Source organism: Vespa crabro, chromosome 12, assembly GCF_910589235.1.
Source record: "Vespa crabro chromosome 12, iyVesCrab1.2, whole genome shotgun sequence".
Taxonomy (NCBI): domain Eukaryota; kingdom Metazoa; phylum Arthropoda; class Insecta; order Hymenoptera; family Vespidae; genus Vespa; species Vespa crabro.
This window is the reverse complement of record NC_060966.1, coordinates 6,018,295-6,033,376: the sequence shown is the minus strand read 5'-3', so window position 1 is coordinate 6,033,376 and position 15,082 is coordinate 6,018,295. Positions and strand designations below refer to the sequence as shown.

At 28.7% G+C, this 15,082-nt stretch overlaps 4 protein-coding genes across 7 annotated transcripts; 2 read left to right on the top strand and 2 right to left on the bottom strand.

The window, feature by feature from the left end:
- Positions 1-43: 43 nt before the first annotated feature.
- On the top strand, positions 44-7,949 carry LOC124428392 (zinc finger MYND domain-containing protein 11). 4 transcript variants are annotated; one of them, XM_046972350.1, is made up of 10 exons: positions 44-684; positions 763-1,771; positions 2,444-2,508; positions 4,565-4,979; positions 5,078-5,408; positions 5,483-5,796; positions 6,002-6,034; positions 6,150-6,656; positions 6,797-6,979; positions 7,084-7,949. In XM_046972350.1, exons 4-10 carry the CDS (start codon positions 4,584-4,586, stop codon positions 7,204-7,206), a joined length of 1,887 nt encoding a protein of 628 aa, XP_046828306.1. In that variant the 5' UTR covers positions 44-684; positions 763-1,771; positions 2,444-2,508; positions 4,565-4,583; the 3' UTR covers positions 7,207-7,949. The 4 variants fall into 4 exon arrangements, with proteins under 4 accessions (XP_046828306.1, XP_046828307.1, XP_046828305.1 ...); XM_046972351.1 differs by having other exon boundaries at positions 44-1,155; XM_046972349.1 differs by having other exon boundaries at positions 44-1,771.
- Positions 7,950-8,239: 290 nt separating this feature from the next.
- On the bottom strand, positions 8,240-9,233 carry LOC124428400 (protein LZIC-like). The gene is made up of 3 exons (XM_046972364.1): positions 8,915-9,233; positions 8,714-8,849; positions 8,240-8,639 (listed from the first exon to the last, which is right to left on the bottom strand). The coding sequence occupies exons 1-3, from the start codon at positions 9,013-9,015 to the stop codon at positions 8,295-8,297; spliced, it is 582 nt and encodes a 193-aa protein (XP_046828320.1). The 5' UTR covers positions 9,016-9,233; the 3' UTR covers positions 8,240-8,294.
- A 73-nt stretch (positions 9,234-9,306) lies between these two features.
- LOC124428381 lies at positions 9,307-12,984 on the top strand. Its single transcript, XM_046972325.1, has 9 exons — positions 9,307-9,478; positions 9,549-9,798; positions 9,880-10,340; positions 10,414-10,602; positions 10,681-10,792; positions 10,890-11,175; positions 11,791-12,230; positions 12,311-12,662; positions 12,745-12,984. Exons 1-9 carry the CDS (start codon positions 9,438-9,440, stop codon positions 12,966-12,968), a joined length of 2,355 nt encoding a protein of 784 aa, XP_046828281.1. The 5' UTR covers positions 9,307-9,437; the 3' UTR covers positions 12,969-12,984.
- Position 12,985: 1 nt separating this feature from the next.
- LOC124428399 (transient-receptor-potential-like protein) lies at positions 12,986-15,078 on the bottom strand. Its single transcript, XM_046972363.1, has 5 exons — positions 14,940-15,078; positions 13,845-13,972; positions 13,624-13,772; positions 13,411-13,564; positions 12,986-13,335 (listed from the first exon to the last, which is right to left on the bottom strand). Exons 1-5 carry the CDS (start codon positions 14,947-14,949, stop codon positions 13,120-13,122), a joined length of 657 nt encoding a protein of 218 aa, XP_046828319.1. The 5' UTR covers positions 14,950-15,078; the 3' UTR covers positions 12,986-13,119.
- Between the last annotated feature and the right edge of the window lie 4 nt (positions 15,079-15,082).

The following is a 15,082-nucleotide window of genomic DNA, read 5'->3' as shown; positions in this document are numbered from 1 at the left end:
CCATATGAAATTATGAAGGATTCTTTAGGTGAAGCAAAAATACCTTTGTATGGATGTTTATGCGATCAAATTTCAATGGCAGTTAACGACACTTATCACATGCCAAAACCATACGTTATTAAAAATAAATTCATTTTATTAAATCAAGATCGTACGGTGTCTGGAATGATATCAATTTTTTTAAGACTTTTATGCGTTGGAAAATATAGTACTATTGAGTTTGCAATTGATGAAAAAACATTGTTATTTAAAAACCAAAATTTCCCTGATGAATTTCGATGCATGAGAGTCCCTATTTATGACGAAATTTTAATAAAAGCACAAGAAAGAGAAAGAAAAATTTGTTTTCCTGACGAAAAACTTAAGTCGAATGAAATAGATTTATTGCCAAATTTCATTATTGACTTAACTCAAATTTGTACGATGTTGGCAGAACAAGATGGACTTCCGAAAGATCTCTTTTCTAAATTAAAACCTAAATTCACTAATAAATACGAAGAAATTAACGATAAAGGAGAATATAATTCTTGGATTTCAGAAAAATTAATAATAGATACTTCTGTTTCTAATGTACGGATAAAATCTCACTTAGGTAATAGATCCTGTTATTCTGTTGGTTGTTCTGGTGGACTTTGTATTGGTGGAAAATCAATATGGGAAAATAAAAAATACCTGTAGAGAAATGTAAATATTAATATATTCATTAATTCTTTATATTTTTCTATTAAAAATAATAACTGATTAATTTTTTTTTATATAAAGAGACTCGAACATATTGCATTGAAATGTAATTATTGTAACATATTGAACGAAGTAACGCGCGGGCGGAGTAATACACAAAGGGACACAAAGAGACACGAACGTCTGTACGAAGATACCCGAAGAGATACGAATGTACTGTACAAAAGAGACGTAATAGACGTGAAAATACTATACGAACAAATACGAAGAAACGTGAAATTTTGCATGGAGAGGGATATACAAAATGAAAGCTTAGATAATAATCGACGAAATGTATATATTCATCTGATTTTAATAATTAATAGCTATCGGTGATTATGGGTTTGAAAACTGATAAATTCATACGAATCATAGCAGCATAATGCGGGTTATTATAGGTGATAACTAAAAATTGTTAATGGCGCGCAACAAATGGTATTTGAAACCACTTAAAAATTATTTCAAAGTAGTTTGGTGTAATGAAGAATCGATATTCATTCACAAGTTATCTTTCTAAACAACTGTAATTTGGACAATTACCAATAAAAGTTTGTTACTATGCGATTGAAAAACAGTAATAAGGTTTTGTAAGAATGTTTCATTAATATGTAATATTCTGTATAGAACGAATTAGTTGGCGATACACATACAAATATAAATTAGAAAATATAAATAGTTCGTAAGTTTGTATTCTATATAAAAAATAATTCTCTCTACGTTAGAAAATTATTAATAGTGAAGCTACGAAAAAAAAAAAAATATTTCATCAGCAGGCAATTACGGTCGTACCGTTGCGTGCGCACCATTGAGGTTATGTCGGGCTCGTGACGTGCGCACAGTATCCGTACGCGTCTTTTATCGTTTAATTACCACTTCGTTTCGTGTTGTTGGGCGTCGATAAGAAATTCTTTTTACTAATCTAGCGACCTTCAAGGATTCGTGTTAATAATCGATTGGACATTTGGTAGATTAAGCAGGATTTCTATTTTTTCGCTAATTCGTAAATAGAATAGTTACATGAGAAGATCGTCCATTATCTTAACGAACACAAGTAAGTTTGCGAGAACATCAAATTTCAGTTATTAAAATTAGAATAGTTTAATGTTATATAAAGAAAATACTACAAAAATCTGTGATACAATGAACTTGATTAATGATGTCAAATTTATTTCTATTTTCATACTTAAATTTTTATCCATTCGTCGATTAGGAGAATTTATAATTAGCTCAACTAAATGATATTATAATAAAATAATGAATAGTAGTAATATATAATATTTGTAGGACTGAATAATGTGACAATGAGATTGTTAATAACTATTAAATATTAAATGATTTACTCGCTGGGATGTACAGAGTTTTCTTTTCTGCTAAAATTTTTTGGAATTTCTTGTATTTTAACTATGCTTAGATTGAAAATGTTTCTTATGATATCATTGAATATAGTACATAGAAATGTACAGTCTGTGATCCATGTTGATACATTGACACATAAAAACACTTTGAGTATAGTTTGCAAAAAAATAGGTGTCCATAACATTATGCCAATTATTAAAGATACTTTAATCGTTTCTAATAATTTGTCAACTTGTATTGATTCTTTTAATATGTTGTCATATATTTTAATATGATTGCATGCCTGGTCAGATTCTTTATTACTGTACTTCATGTTCAAACAAGAATTATTAGAAATAATATATCTAATTGAATTTTTTTCTTTCAGATTACTTAATACATTCTGACAAACAAATTTACTACGTACTTGTAGAACGGATGACAAGATAATTGGTAAGAAATATATTATAAATATAAGCACAAGAAAATACAATCTTAAAAATTTTGTTGATATAATGCATTTATCCATGGTACATATTGTATTAGTCTCAAATAACTTGTCAACATCTTGATAGAGTTCTGTAATAACTGTTATTGTTTCTGTTGTAGAGATGTTATTTTCAATATTATAATACTGTAATTCACTTTTTTTAGTTCTGCTTCCTTTTTTTTTATTTCCTTTAGAGGTACTACTTTTTATTCGTGATATAATATCCAAAAGAATTTTTTCTTTAGATATTGGTAATAAAGCTTGTTCTGTTCTGTTTTTATCATTTATCAATAATATAGTTACGTTTTCATTATTGATAAGGCCATTATCTTGAGATATATTTTTATTCATTTTATTTTTTTCAATTAAATTTAAAGGAATTGAAGAAATATTCCATGGCAGTAATAATTTTTTAATCTCTTCTTCTTCTTCATCTTTTATTTGAACATCACTTTTGTGTTTAATCAATATATCATCAGACCAATTATAGGTATTTAAATCATTTGTTATTACCCATTCGTTGTAACTTATTTCAGAATCAGTGTTATTAATGTTATTTGTGCTATTATTTGGATCTGCATTGGTTTCTGTATGAATTAGATTAGAAAGATTACTGAAGTTTTTACTTTTTAAATTATACGTATTGTTTAATGCCGAATTCATAATATCATATACTTTCGAAATTATTTCTTTTTCTGTTACATTCAAATTGAATAATTTCAATGAACTTGTATTATTAATGTAATCATTGTAGACTGGTATCGAAATTGTTGAATGCGAATTTTCTGTATGTATAGTGTCCTCATTTATTGTAAAACAATTATAAAAAGAGAAAGGAGATTCATACATGCACTCTGCATTTTCATTTTGTAACATCATACCTATGCTTTGATAGTCCGCAAAATATAAAATTCCTGTCGAAACCATTGGTATCAACCATTGACTTAATACACTCATTCCAACAATGCTCTTATTTTTTGCAAAGATGTTTTTAAATTTTATGTTATGAAAAAACTGTGGAATCTTTTCTTCAATTTTTAGAGTAGTTGTATCTTTTGATGTTATTAATTCGTCAATTTTAGAACTTGTATCATCTGTGTTTGCAACCTCTATGTTATGATATTCTGAATTATTAATATTATCAAAAATTCTAATTGGATTTTGTTCCATTTTTATTTTTGATTGCAAGTAATTGTTGTATCTATCACTAATAAATGTAGCACTTAAATTACATTGTATAGAAAATGTTATTAATGATATAAATGCATTTGTAAAAGGCATTAGAAACATAGCATTGTGCATAAGCAGATTTTTTATATTACACGTTGTTAGATCAAAATAGTTCACGGCAGATAAGTTATATGTTTCATAAAATTGTAAAAATGTGTCTGAATATTTATTTAGAGTATTTATATTTAAAATCCGTTCATTTTTATAAAAATAATTTGTATTGGCCATCATATCAGCATGATTTATAAGTAGCACTATTGCTGTAAGCATTGAATTTAATACGTCAGATGTTGACAAGATATAAAATGAAGACACTGATTGACACTTAAACTTCTTTTTTATAAGTATTATTAGTACAATAAAATTGAAGAATAGTAAAATATATCCTGCTACACCTATTATTATGATATTCATTTTGTTATTCTATCAAAATTATTATACTTTTAATACAGTTAAATTTTTTTTTACAAGTCACTTGCCTGGATACTGTCACTGAAAGAATTTCTAGACTATAACTAACTCATCTGACTACTGTTAGTCTCTGGTAAACCCATTGCATGTGGGTAGTGAATATGAGGGTCTGATATTATTATATAGATAATATATTTAAGTAAAGATGCTTGCAATAAATATTATCTAACAAAAAATAATTTCTATGAATACTACTTTATGATGTAATATTTGAATTACATTCTTTATTATACCATGGAAATATAATGCAATTAATAATTTTATTATTAATGAAATTAATTTAATGTCCCATAATTATTATATTATTTTTATTTACAGTACTTGATTCACAATAATCATGTCTATACGTCGGAGAACAGATCCTTTTATGACTCAACGCATATGGGATGCCATAAAAATTACAATGCATCAAAGAAGTTTACCTAGCAATGATCGCATGGTACGACATTTGGCACGTGTTTACGGAATTACAGAACAACAAGCTCAAGAAGAATTGAACAAAGCTGTGGAAGATAATCTTGTTTTATTAAAAAAAGTACCATCAAAGACAGGAATTGAACAAGAAAGTTACAGATTACCGATAGAACCACCAGGAAATATCGATCATGATTGGTATTGTTACAAATGCCAAAAAGCTGGATTAGTAGAATCTTGTCAACAATGTCACAGAGTATATCATCTCGGTTGTCATGTACCTACAAATACAAAATTAAAAGTTTGTGACTTTTGTGAGGTTAATATAATAATTATGTGAAAATATTCTAAGATATTAAGATTTTTGACATAAAATGAATAACATAAATATAAATATTTTTTTTTTTTTTTTTCCAGAAAATAAATACTGACACATATCCAGACAAACCTGATCTCAATCATATACTTAGCTTTACATGTGGTCATTTAAAAGCAAAATTACCATTAGAAATTACGAATCGAACTATAGTTTTTAATAATGATCCTGTTGTTACACCACCAAGTGGGTTTTCTGGGCCTACTTGGATAAGCGAAGGTGAAGATGCATGGCGTCCTGGTTATCTTATAAAAAATCATATGGATTTGGCAATTATGGACTCTAAAACCAACAAAAATGAATACAACAATTTAACGGAATTTCAAGCAGATGCACACAATATTCTGCATAATATTCTGTTATATCATGGAGGTAAAATATTTAACCTTTAAATATGTTATTATCTGTGCTATGTATTTTTTTATATATTTTATCGAATTTTATAGCTCACAGTATAATCGGGGAAATGGGCAACACAATGTATCAAGATTGCTGTTATGATCTTCAAGAAATTCGTCGGTGTGCGGACTGTTACCGAATATCGAATGAGAAATCGGAGAAAATGTGGTTCTGTATACCATGCAACCCACCACATCAACTTGTTTATGCTAAACAAAAAGGATATCCTTATTGGCCAGCCAAAGTTATGCAAATTAATGGCAATGTCTACGATGTTCGATTCTTTGGGGGGCATCACATGCGGGCTAACATAGAAAAAGTTTTTATTCGGCCGATTAGTGTCAGCTTACAAAGTTTACAGGTAAACACGCGTTGCGGTATCCTTTGATTATACACGCGAAACTATTACGCGACCACTTTGAAAATTCTCGGTTTAGGTTACATGCAGTTAACAGTCTATTATATCACTGACATGATAGGAGAGAAAACCGTTGAGAGAAAACCGATTTAAAAATTGTTGTTGCACTTAGATAAAATAACTATCTTAACAACGAATTCTTGCATAGCCTTCGGAAAAGGGAAAGTGGAAAGAAATGAAGGTAATGCCTATAAGGAAACAAAAGAAAATGCGAGTAATTGTCCTATCATTGCATTTCAATTTAAATTTTGCAATGATAAATTTTTTTCACACTATTTACTACTATTATTTCATAGATAAAGAGATCAACGGCGTGGAACAGAGCTTTTGAAGAATTAAAACATCATCAACATTTACTACAAAAGTCGGGCAAGACTATTGAAGAAATAGATGGTAGCAGTGACTATGATGGGCCCAAAGCTGCAAAAATTCGGCATATAGATTCAGCAAGCTTGAAAGAAACTTCTCATCAATACAACAGCAATACAACAAAACAGATTATAAAAGACTTAAGAGTTAAAGTTGAACGTCTAAGTACTGATGGTCATGCAGAATTAACAGCATCCCAAGAGACCAAAGGAAATAAATCTCCAAGAAGTAAAGCTGGAAGCGAAGAAAGACAAGTCCCACACTTACCGGTAGCTGAGGATGAACCTACAAGAGAAATATCCAGTACATGTCCACAAGGTTTAAAGAAGGAGGGATCTCAAGAAGACATGGTAACATCTAGTTCTCAAGAACCAAGATCTAAATGCGTTCTCGTGCAAACAGAGCAAATTCAAACAGAAGTGATACCAGCAAAGGTATATTTAACTAATAATATATTATAAAATAAAATTATAATATATACAAAAGTATATTTCATAATGTTAAAATGTGCATTAATAATACTTATTTATTCTGCAACATGTTGGTTTTATTTTTTATGAACAAAATGTTTCAGATAAAAAGGGAACGTAGGACTTCTGAACAACCTATAACAACGGCGTTAGAAAAATTACGACGAGAATTGGAGCTTGACAAATGCAGAGAAATGGAAAGACTTCAAGCAGAACATGCCAAAGAGTTGAGGCAACTAACTGATAGACATCAACAGATTATATCTGAAATTAAAAAGAAACAATGGGTATTTTTTTTGCATATACACACACACACACACACAATTGTTTATGTTACAAACACACACATACACACACACTTTAATTAATATTTACTATGTTGTAATTACAGTGTTACAACTGCGAAGCTGAAGCAATATATCATTGCTGTTGGAACACAGCTTATTGCAGTACTGATTGTCAACAGGTTCATTGGCAACGTGAACATAAAAGAGTTTGTCGTCGTAAACGTTAATTAAATAGAAGGCGCAATAAGCTTTATAATGATTTTACTATGAAGATCTATAAGAAATATCATGTTCGATTTTTTTTTTTTTTTTTTTTTTTTTTTTTTTTTTTTTTTTTTTTTTTTTTTTTTTTTTTTGAGAAAAGATAAACCACAGTAATATATATATATATATATATATATATATATATATATATACTTGACACCAATCTATTTTCTCCTTGTAGGCTTCCTTCTTAAATGGAAGTATTTTTTATGCATAAATTTATATTTTTCGACCATACTATTTTGTATTTAACAATATAAGTTATTAATTCTTTTATTCAATTTGTACAATTGTTGTTTTTTATATGATACAACATTTTACAATTATTAATTTCAAATTAAAAACCTAGCTTATGTTTTTACAGAAATTATCAGTTTTTCATTATAATTGTTTAGATGAACAGTTTACTCTCTTATTGTACTTTCATTTAAGTATTTGATTTAAGAATTAATTAATTATACAGAGATACAATTTTAATTGTTATTAATTATACTTATATTCTTCTCTTAATAATTCTGATATTACATAACATTAAATAATAAATAAGTATATTTAATAAGTCACAGGGTTTGTGAATAAAAACAGTGATAATTCAATTAGTAAAAGATAGTATGTGTGCACAAAAGCAAATTAAAACATACTAGTCCAATATTTTTACTCATTCCACTGCTTCATACTTAAAAATATACGTAGTTTAGTTTGTAATTATAAATCATCTATAGAAAGTTATTTTTTTTTTTTTATTTCATTACATAACTTACATTTATATGAATATTAATTGAATTTATATTAGAACTTAGATTAAATAAATGAATTAACCATAAAGTTGTAGAACCTAATTATATAACGCAATATAATTTGTATTTTTTTCTTTTTTTAAATATTTAAGATTAACCAAGATGTTAAATAAATAATTTAGATAATAAGCATAATATTTAAAATAAGATGTTCTAATCATATGTAAATTAATATTATTTAAAAAATTATTATATTCCAAATAGGAAGTACTTATAACATGGACATATATTGATATAAAGTATAATTAAAAAATCTAGGTACTTTGAGTAGCTCTTACTTCTTTACCAACTGCTGCTAAGGCCATTTGACCCTTTTCTACAGCCTCTGTCACTTGTACATAACTCGTTGCATCTATACTATTTAAAGAAAATTTTTCTAATAATTGTAATTCGGAAGGATCCAATTTTTCTCCAAGCTGTCTTAAAGCACTCAGTACTTCAGTACGTAATCGATCACCAGCATCTTTATTTAGTTTCCCAAGTTTTATGTCACGTTCAATTTGAAAAAGACGTTCTCTGAGTTGATCCGGCTCACGTCTTCCAAACATTCTAATTACAGCAGGAGTTTTAAAAGCTGCACTTATTGCTGCTTGAGCTGCCTGGATCATATAGTTTATATTAGATTAAATTTTTTATATTGCATTGTTGTTTATGAATAAATATGTCTATGTACCAATTGCATTGCTCCAAGTTGATTGATAAGAGTCATATTTCCAGAAATCATTCTTTGTAATGATTCATTTAATTCACGAAGTTGTTCCATTGTTTCTTCTTTGGCTTCTTCATATTCTTCATTAGTCATTTCATCTCTGCATAATATTAATATTATATCACAATATATAAATATTTTTATATAAATAATTTGTTCTCTTACTTGCACTCTTCAAGATCCTCTAACTGTTGCACTAATCTATCAAGCTGTTCTTCTAAATTTTGTTTTAATCTTTCAGTTTCTGCTTTACCGTGAGAACTCATGATCTATTAATATATATATTAACTTTTTCACTGATATTAAATAATAAAAAACTGTAGATTATATGTCAGAAATATATGTATGTTACTGTAATTTTATTTAGAAATGAAGAAATGTATATTATAATTATTATATTTCTTCATATTGTTAATTGTACGTATATTAATTATTAAGCTTAGACTTTCGTAATACACTGCTGTTTGTGTAAAGTAGAAGTTATTGTTTTTTTTTTTTTTTTTTTTTTTTTTTTTGATAGGAATACTTCAATATAAAGGTTAATAAATACACTGGTTTTGTTTATACTGGTTCATAGATGTCACTGATGCTCCGTTTGATCATCTAATAAAAGATAGTCTTTTGTTATGATCGAATTTTTGAAAAATCTATTCGGATATATTTAATAAGTTTTTATAAAAGATTCAAGATGGCAAAGCCTTTAAATCTTCTCGAAGGGTTTACATTGAGGTAATAGAAAAATTAAATTATATTATTGGTGCGTATTAATGAACTGTATAACAATAATTGTATTTTTCAGTGATTTATTATCTCCAGACGGTTTTACTCTTGAAATTGGAGATGAATATTTGGAGAAAGAAGAAGAGGATAAATTTTCATACAATCCGAACGTATTTTTGTCAAATGAAGAATTAATTAATATGCTTAATATGGATGATTTTAAAATCGACGAAGCTGAAGAAAATAATGAAGCTACAGGTTCTGTGCCTTTTGGAATAAGTTTCGCAACAATGAAAACAAAAATGACTCCAGTAACAAAAGATGGAAAGGTATACTGTAATTAATAATAAAAATTAAATATTTAAAAAAATCAATATTAAATAACATTATTAAATCATTGTTAAATATAGATTATGAAATTAATTAAACAAAAAGGAGTTGGTAAGGTTGTACCATACAATGCTCAGGTCACTATTAAATATATTAGTTATTTTGAATATAATGATGAACCTTTTGATTCTACATATGCGCATGGACATCCAAAAACTATTCGTCTTAATCAGAACTTATTAATTCCTGGACTTGAACTCGCTATAACCAGTATGGAAAAACATGAAATTGCTGTTTTTATTATTCATCCTGATCTTGCATATGGAAGTATTGGATGTCTTCCTCGTATTTTACCTAATGAAGAAGTTATGTTTGTTATTCATTTGGTTGATTTTCTTGATAATGGGTCAGCTTATTCTTATCTTAATCTAAACATGGAAGAACAAAAATTATTTTCAAATATTGTTAAAAGTGTTAATGATTTGCTTAATACAGCCAAACATAATTTTACAAACATGAAGATTAAGAAAGCCATAAGACAGTAGGTAAAGAAAATATATTTTTATTTGATACAGATATTAAGATATTACTAATATTTTAATTTATTTGTATAGATACGAAAAAATCATACGTTTATTGGAAGATGCAGAATTAAAAGATGATAAGGAAGAAGAAGAAGTGAAAAGATTACTTTCCAGATCTTACAATAATCTTGCAATATGTTTTAATAAAGAAGAAATGCCACGTCGTGCCGCCATAGCTTGTAACAAAGTACCCATACCTACTGTTAAAACTTACTTCAAGTATATTTTCCATTCATAATGTTTCACAAGTGATGATATTAGAAATCGAAATTAATTATTTTATTTTTTATATTGTAGTCGTGGCAAAGCACTGGTAAAAATTGGGGAATATACAAAAGGTTTGAAAGAATTGCAAATTGCATACAAAATGGAACCAAACGATAAAGACATATATAAAGAAATTTGTTTGGTTAGTGTGATATTATCTTATTATTTAATATTTTTTCTTTTTTTATTTCTAAGGTTTTCACTTTTACATATTATATTATTTTCATGGAAAATGATAGGCGAATGAAAAATATAATAAACATAATGAAATAGAAAAACGATTATGGTTCAATTGTTTCAATTCTTCTAAGCAAGAGAAAAACGAATGTGAATTTCAAAAAGCAGCTCGAGAAATGTGTGAATCTTTTGTTCGAGATAATTATCTATCAAGACAACCATTTCCTGAAGGTTTAACACGAGAAGAAGAGAATTATATACGCGAGCAAGCAGCTGCATTAGGTCTTAATGTTGTTTCTCAAACAAAATATGGCAAGAACATATTATATTTAACTAAAATAAAATATTGACTATGAAGATCTCTTTAGTGATAAGCAAACTAAAAATAGTATTTTTAGTTTTTTTACGAATAGATCGTGAAACGATCTAAAAATCTAAAAATATCTAAAAATAAAAACAATATTTTTTTTGTTAATATTACGTAAAAAATAAATGTATAATTTTTTATTTTTATATAATTTTTTTATAATTAAATATTCTATAATTATATAATAATAATATATAAACATATATATATATATATATATATATATGCATGTTTTCTGATTGTTATCTTTTTATTGCCCAATAAACAAAAAGAAAATTCATTCTAGATAAATCAACGTAAATAATGTACTGTAGCGGAACTGATTACATGACAACCATTAGTTAGGCAACAATTTTATCCTATTATTTTACTCAACAAAATTTATAAGAATAGAAAATTGTATTGTTACATAAGATTCGAATACATAAATAATGGTACCTACTGTTGGTCCAAGCAAATGCAATCATGACGTTCATCGCTTGGTTTGTGTTCTTATTAATTCTTCTAAGTAAATATTTTACAGTCCTTTTTTAATATAGTATCTAAAGTTTTTAGTTGATGAAATTGATAGTAAAGTTAATCTGTTATATTTACAGATTTATCTAAAAGTTTCACCAATGATATGCAACGCCATTTAACGGCGGATAAATCGCAAAGATTATTTTTAGGGGAAGTACTTTTAGATGCTCTTGTTAATCCAATGGGAACAATTCAAGATGACCGATCGGTTATAAATAATATTTTCGATCCGAATTTGATATCCGAAGATGTTTCATTCGAGCTCTATACAAAAAACAATCCTGTTCAAGGATATTTTTTGAAGGTAAATGATATAACAGGTCTAAAAGAATCTCCTTTTGAATCTGAAAATCCTACAAAGATACTCATTCATGGATGGACTGATAGTGCAAACACATATTGGTTGCAAGATTTTCGACAAAATTATCTAACAGTGGGTAATTATAATGTTATTAGCATCAACTGGTTCCCTGCATCATTGAAAGAGTATGGGATCGCCGCGAAACTAACTCGCCAGGTTTGTATGAAATGAATTGATTTATACAAAAAATAAATTGTTAATTTCTAAAATTCTGGATGGATATATCATGCTTATAGATCGGCAAATATATAGCAGAAATGTTGGATTTTCTTGTCTCACAAACTGGCCTCTCGCTGGACGATGTACACATACTAGGACATAGTTTAGGAGCTCATGTTGCTGGATTTGCTGGGATGGAAGTATCCGGAACAATTGGAAGAATAACTGGCATGGATCCGGCTCGACCAGGTTTCGAATCTTCGAGTTTGAACGATTTAAGAATTCGTTTAGATTCTAGAGATGCCAAATTTGTGGATATTATACACACTTGCGCAGGAACACTTGGGTTCATCAGATCAATTGGTCATGTTGATTTCTATCCAAACGGAGGAACATTCAGGCAGCCTGGATGTCCTGTCTTCTCAGCTCGTAAGTGATTTTAAATTATTAATGTTTTTTTTCTTTTTTTTTTTTTATAAGCATAAACTTTTCTTGTTTTTATTGTTATCAGAATACTGCAGTCATGCTAGAGCTCACGATTTTATGGGCGAATCTATTATCAATCCATTAACTTTTAATGCTGTTCAATGCAATAGTTGGATAGAATTTAAAGCAGGCAAGTGCAAAGATAACTCTACTATGGTGTTCATGGGTGAAAACGTTAATCGGAATGCTCGTGGTTCATTTTTTTTGGAAACTAATGCACAACCACCATTTGGAAAAAATGAGATATAAAAGTAGAACGTCAAGTATGATTTTTATATCACTCTCAATATATTCTCGTATCTATAAGGTGGTAAAAATGTATATATTTAAGAAATATGACTATATTTGTGGTACAGGACTGACTGGAAATTAATACTTGTTCCGAAACAATTAAGATCATTTATATCGTTCCATTGACAATGTGATCCTCTCCCGACGGTTTCTCTATCTCATCTCCAAAACGCATTCTATATTTCCGACGAACGATGTCCCATTCGACGACATTTTCTATTTTTGACGCTTGATTTAATGATGATTGGCTTTGAAAAGGACTCGAACGTAGTAGAGCGAAACCATCGTTGACCTTGTTGCGATCCAATAAAAGTATTTTATTATCCTACAGAGGAAGAAACTTCATTAGATTCAACACCTTAAATTTTCCTATTTCATCGACTTGACTGTCATAACGTACTTGAGAGAATGAACTTTTCGGAAGTGTATGTTTCTTCATAAAACCATGCATTACATTCATTTTCTTCTTTTTATTTGCTTTCTTCTTACACATCTTTACAAGATATATTATCCACGTGGTGAACAGATTTAATGGCGAGGGAGCAGTTCGTGTTCTTAAAGAAAGAAAAATTGTTAAAACGTCAAGGTTATTATCCCCATAAACAATACTTACTTTTGCATTTTACGTATAAGTTTACTGAGTCCATATTTCCATTCTATATCACTTTGCGACTGGATACTTTGATAAGTGTCACTCATCATAGCAATTAGAAGATTGATCAAGATGATAACGGTGACAAGCATGTAGAGAGAGAATGATATCTGGAAGCATAAGAAACGTTTAATTGGAGCAAACGATATGGAATATAAATTTTTCTTTGAAAAATCACCAACCTTAAATAAATATATCGTCCATTTTGGTTGCAACTTATCCCTCGCCGAAATTGAGAAATCGTCGGTATTCTTTTGTCCAAAAATTGCGAAGAAAAGATATTCCGTGATGCGGATAGGATTGACTCTTACTGAAAAAAAATCTATGTTATAACATCATTCTTAGCAACAAGGATGTAAAGAGAAATGTTACTCGCAGCAATCCTATCTCTACTGATATCTTACTTTTCTAATTTCCTAATGATCTAAGCTTTGATTTATCGCATAATGATTGATTCATATCAATTCGTGCTGACTGATTTCATTTCTCATCAAGTATCATTGATTCGCAATCGATTGATAAAAAGAATGTTCGTTGTTCTAATAAACCTAATAACATGCGATGATATGTGTCAGAAGAAATGTTGATTAGGTCGACATAGAGACAAAGAGAGAAAGAGAGAGAGAGAGAGAGAGAGAGAGAGAGAGAGAGAGAGAGAGAGAGAGAGAAATAGAGTGAGAGAAGACATATGTTAAAAATATACTCATAACTAATAAACCTTTAGATGTATGAAGTGACGCTAAAAAATGTGAATATAACAATCATCTAACAACGTTGAGAACGATATAAGTATATTCTGTAGTAATTAGGTAAATGTAAACGCATCGCATGTGCATGATGAAATGAATATTCTTTTGAAGTCTTGTGGGGTATGATTGATCATTAGCTGACAAGCTTCGGAATTCGCATGCCACATCGAGTACATTACGCTACGTGAAAGACTACAGGCAAGTTATACACTCATAATTTTTCTTCGGCACGATTAGGATGCATTCTAATTACGTGACCAACTTTAACAACGACTGTTCTTAATCACTTCTTGTGAGTAACGTCAGCACATTGCCGTGCGTGCATTACTACGCATTACTAACATTATTATGCAGCCGTATTCTACCATCAAACAAATAGATCGATTATAAAATTTATAACAGAGAGAAAGTACATATTCTATATATATATTTATATATATGTATGTATTTATATATATATATATATATATATATATATATATATATATATATATATATTACATTACATATTACATGTAAGTGACTAACCGTAACACATAACGTGAGGTGGTTCCCTAACCAGACAGGTATATCCATGGTAGCCTCTAAAATATGGTACATGTAATCGATTAGATCATGGATCGACGTGGGATTAGGTCGAGCAGAATAAGTAAAGCGTATACCGCTAACAC

Bases quoted from the DNA above. Each gene is read 5' to 3' on its own strand.
- LOC124428392 (XM_046972350.1), top strand. From the start codon at position 4,584: ATGTCTATACGTCGGAGAACAGATCCTTTTATGACTCAACGCATATGG. The intron at 5,797-6,001 runs GTAAACACGCGT...ATTCTTGCATAG, and splicing joins TCAGCTTACAAAGTTTACAG to CCTTCGGAAAAGGGAAAGTG. The intron at 6,657-6,796 runs GTATATTTAACT...AAAATGTTTCAG, and splicing joins CAGAAGTGATACCAGCAAAG to ATAAAAAGGGAACGTAGGAC.
- LOC124428400 (XM_046972364.1), bottom strand. From the start codon at position 9,015: ATGAGTTCTCACGGTAAAGCAGAAACTGAAAGATTAAAACAAAATTTA. The intron at 8,850-8,914 runs GTAAGAGAACAA...AATATTATGCAG, and splicing joins GAGGATCTTGAAGAGTGCAA to AGATGAAATGACTAATGAAG. The intron at 8,640-8,713 runs GTACATAGACAT...TATATGATCCAG, and splicing joins AACTTGGAGCAATGCAATTG to GCAGCTCAAGCAGCAATAAG.
- LOC124428381 (XM_046972325.1), top strand. From the start codon at position 9,438: ATGGCAAAGCCTTTAAATCTTCTCGAAGGGTTTACATTGAG. The intron at 9,799-9,879 runs GTATACTGTAAT...TGTTAAATATAG, and splicing joins CAGTAACAAAAGATGGAAAG to ATTATGAAATTAATTAAACA. The intron at 10,341-10,413 runs GTAGGTAAAGAA...TTATTTGTATAG, and splicing joins ATTAAGAAAGCCATAAGACA to ATACGAAAAAATCATACGTT.
- LOC124428399 (XM_046972363.1), bottom strand. The intron at 13,565-13,623 runs GTAAGTATTGTT...TCTTTCTTTAAG, and splicing joins CTTATACGTAAAATGCAAAA to AACACGAACTGCTCCCTCGC. The intron at 13,336-13,410 runs GTACGTTATGAC...CTTCCTCTGTAG, and splicing joins CGAAAAGTTCATTCTCTCAA to GATAATAAAATACTTTTATT.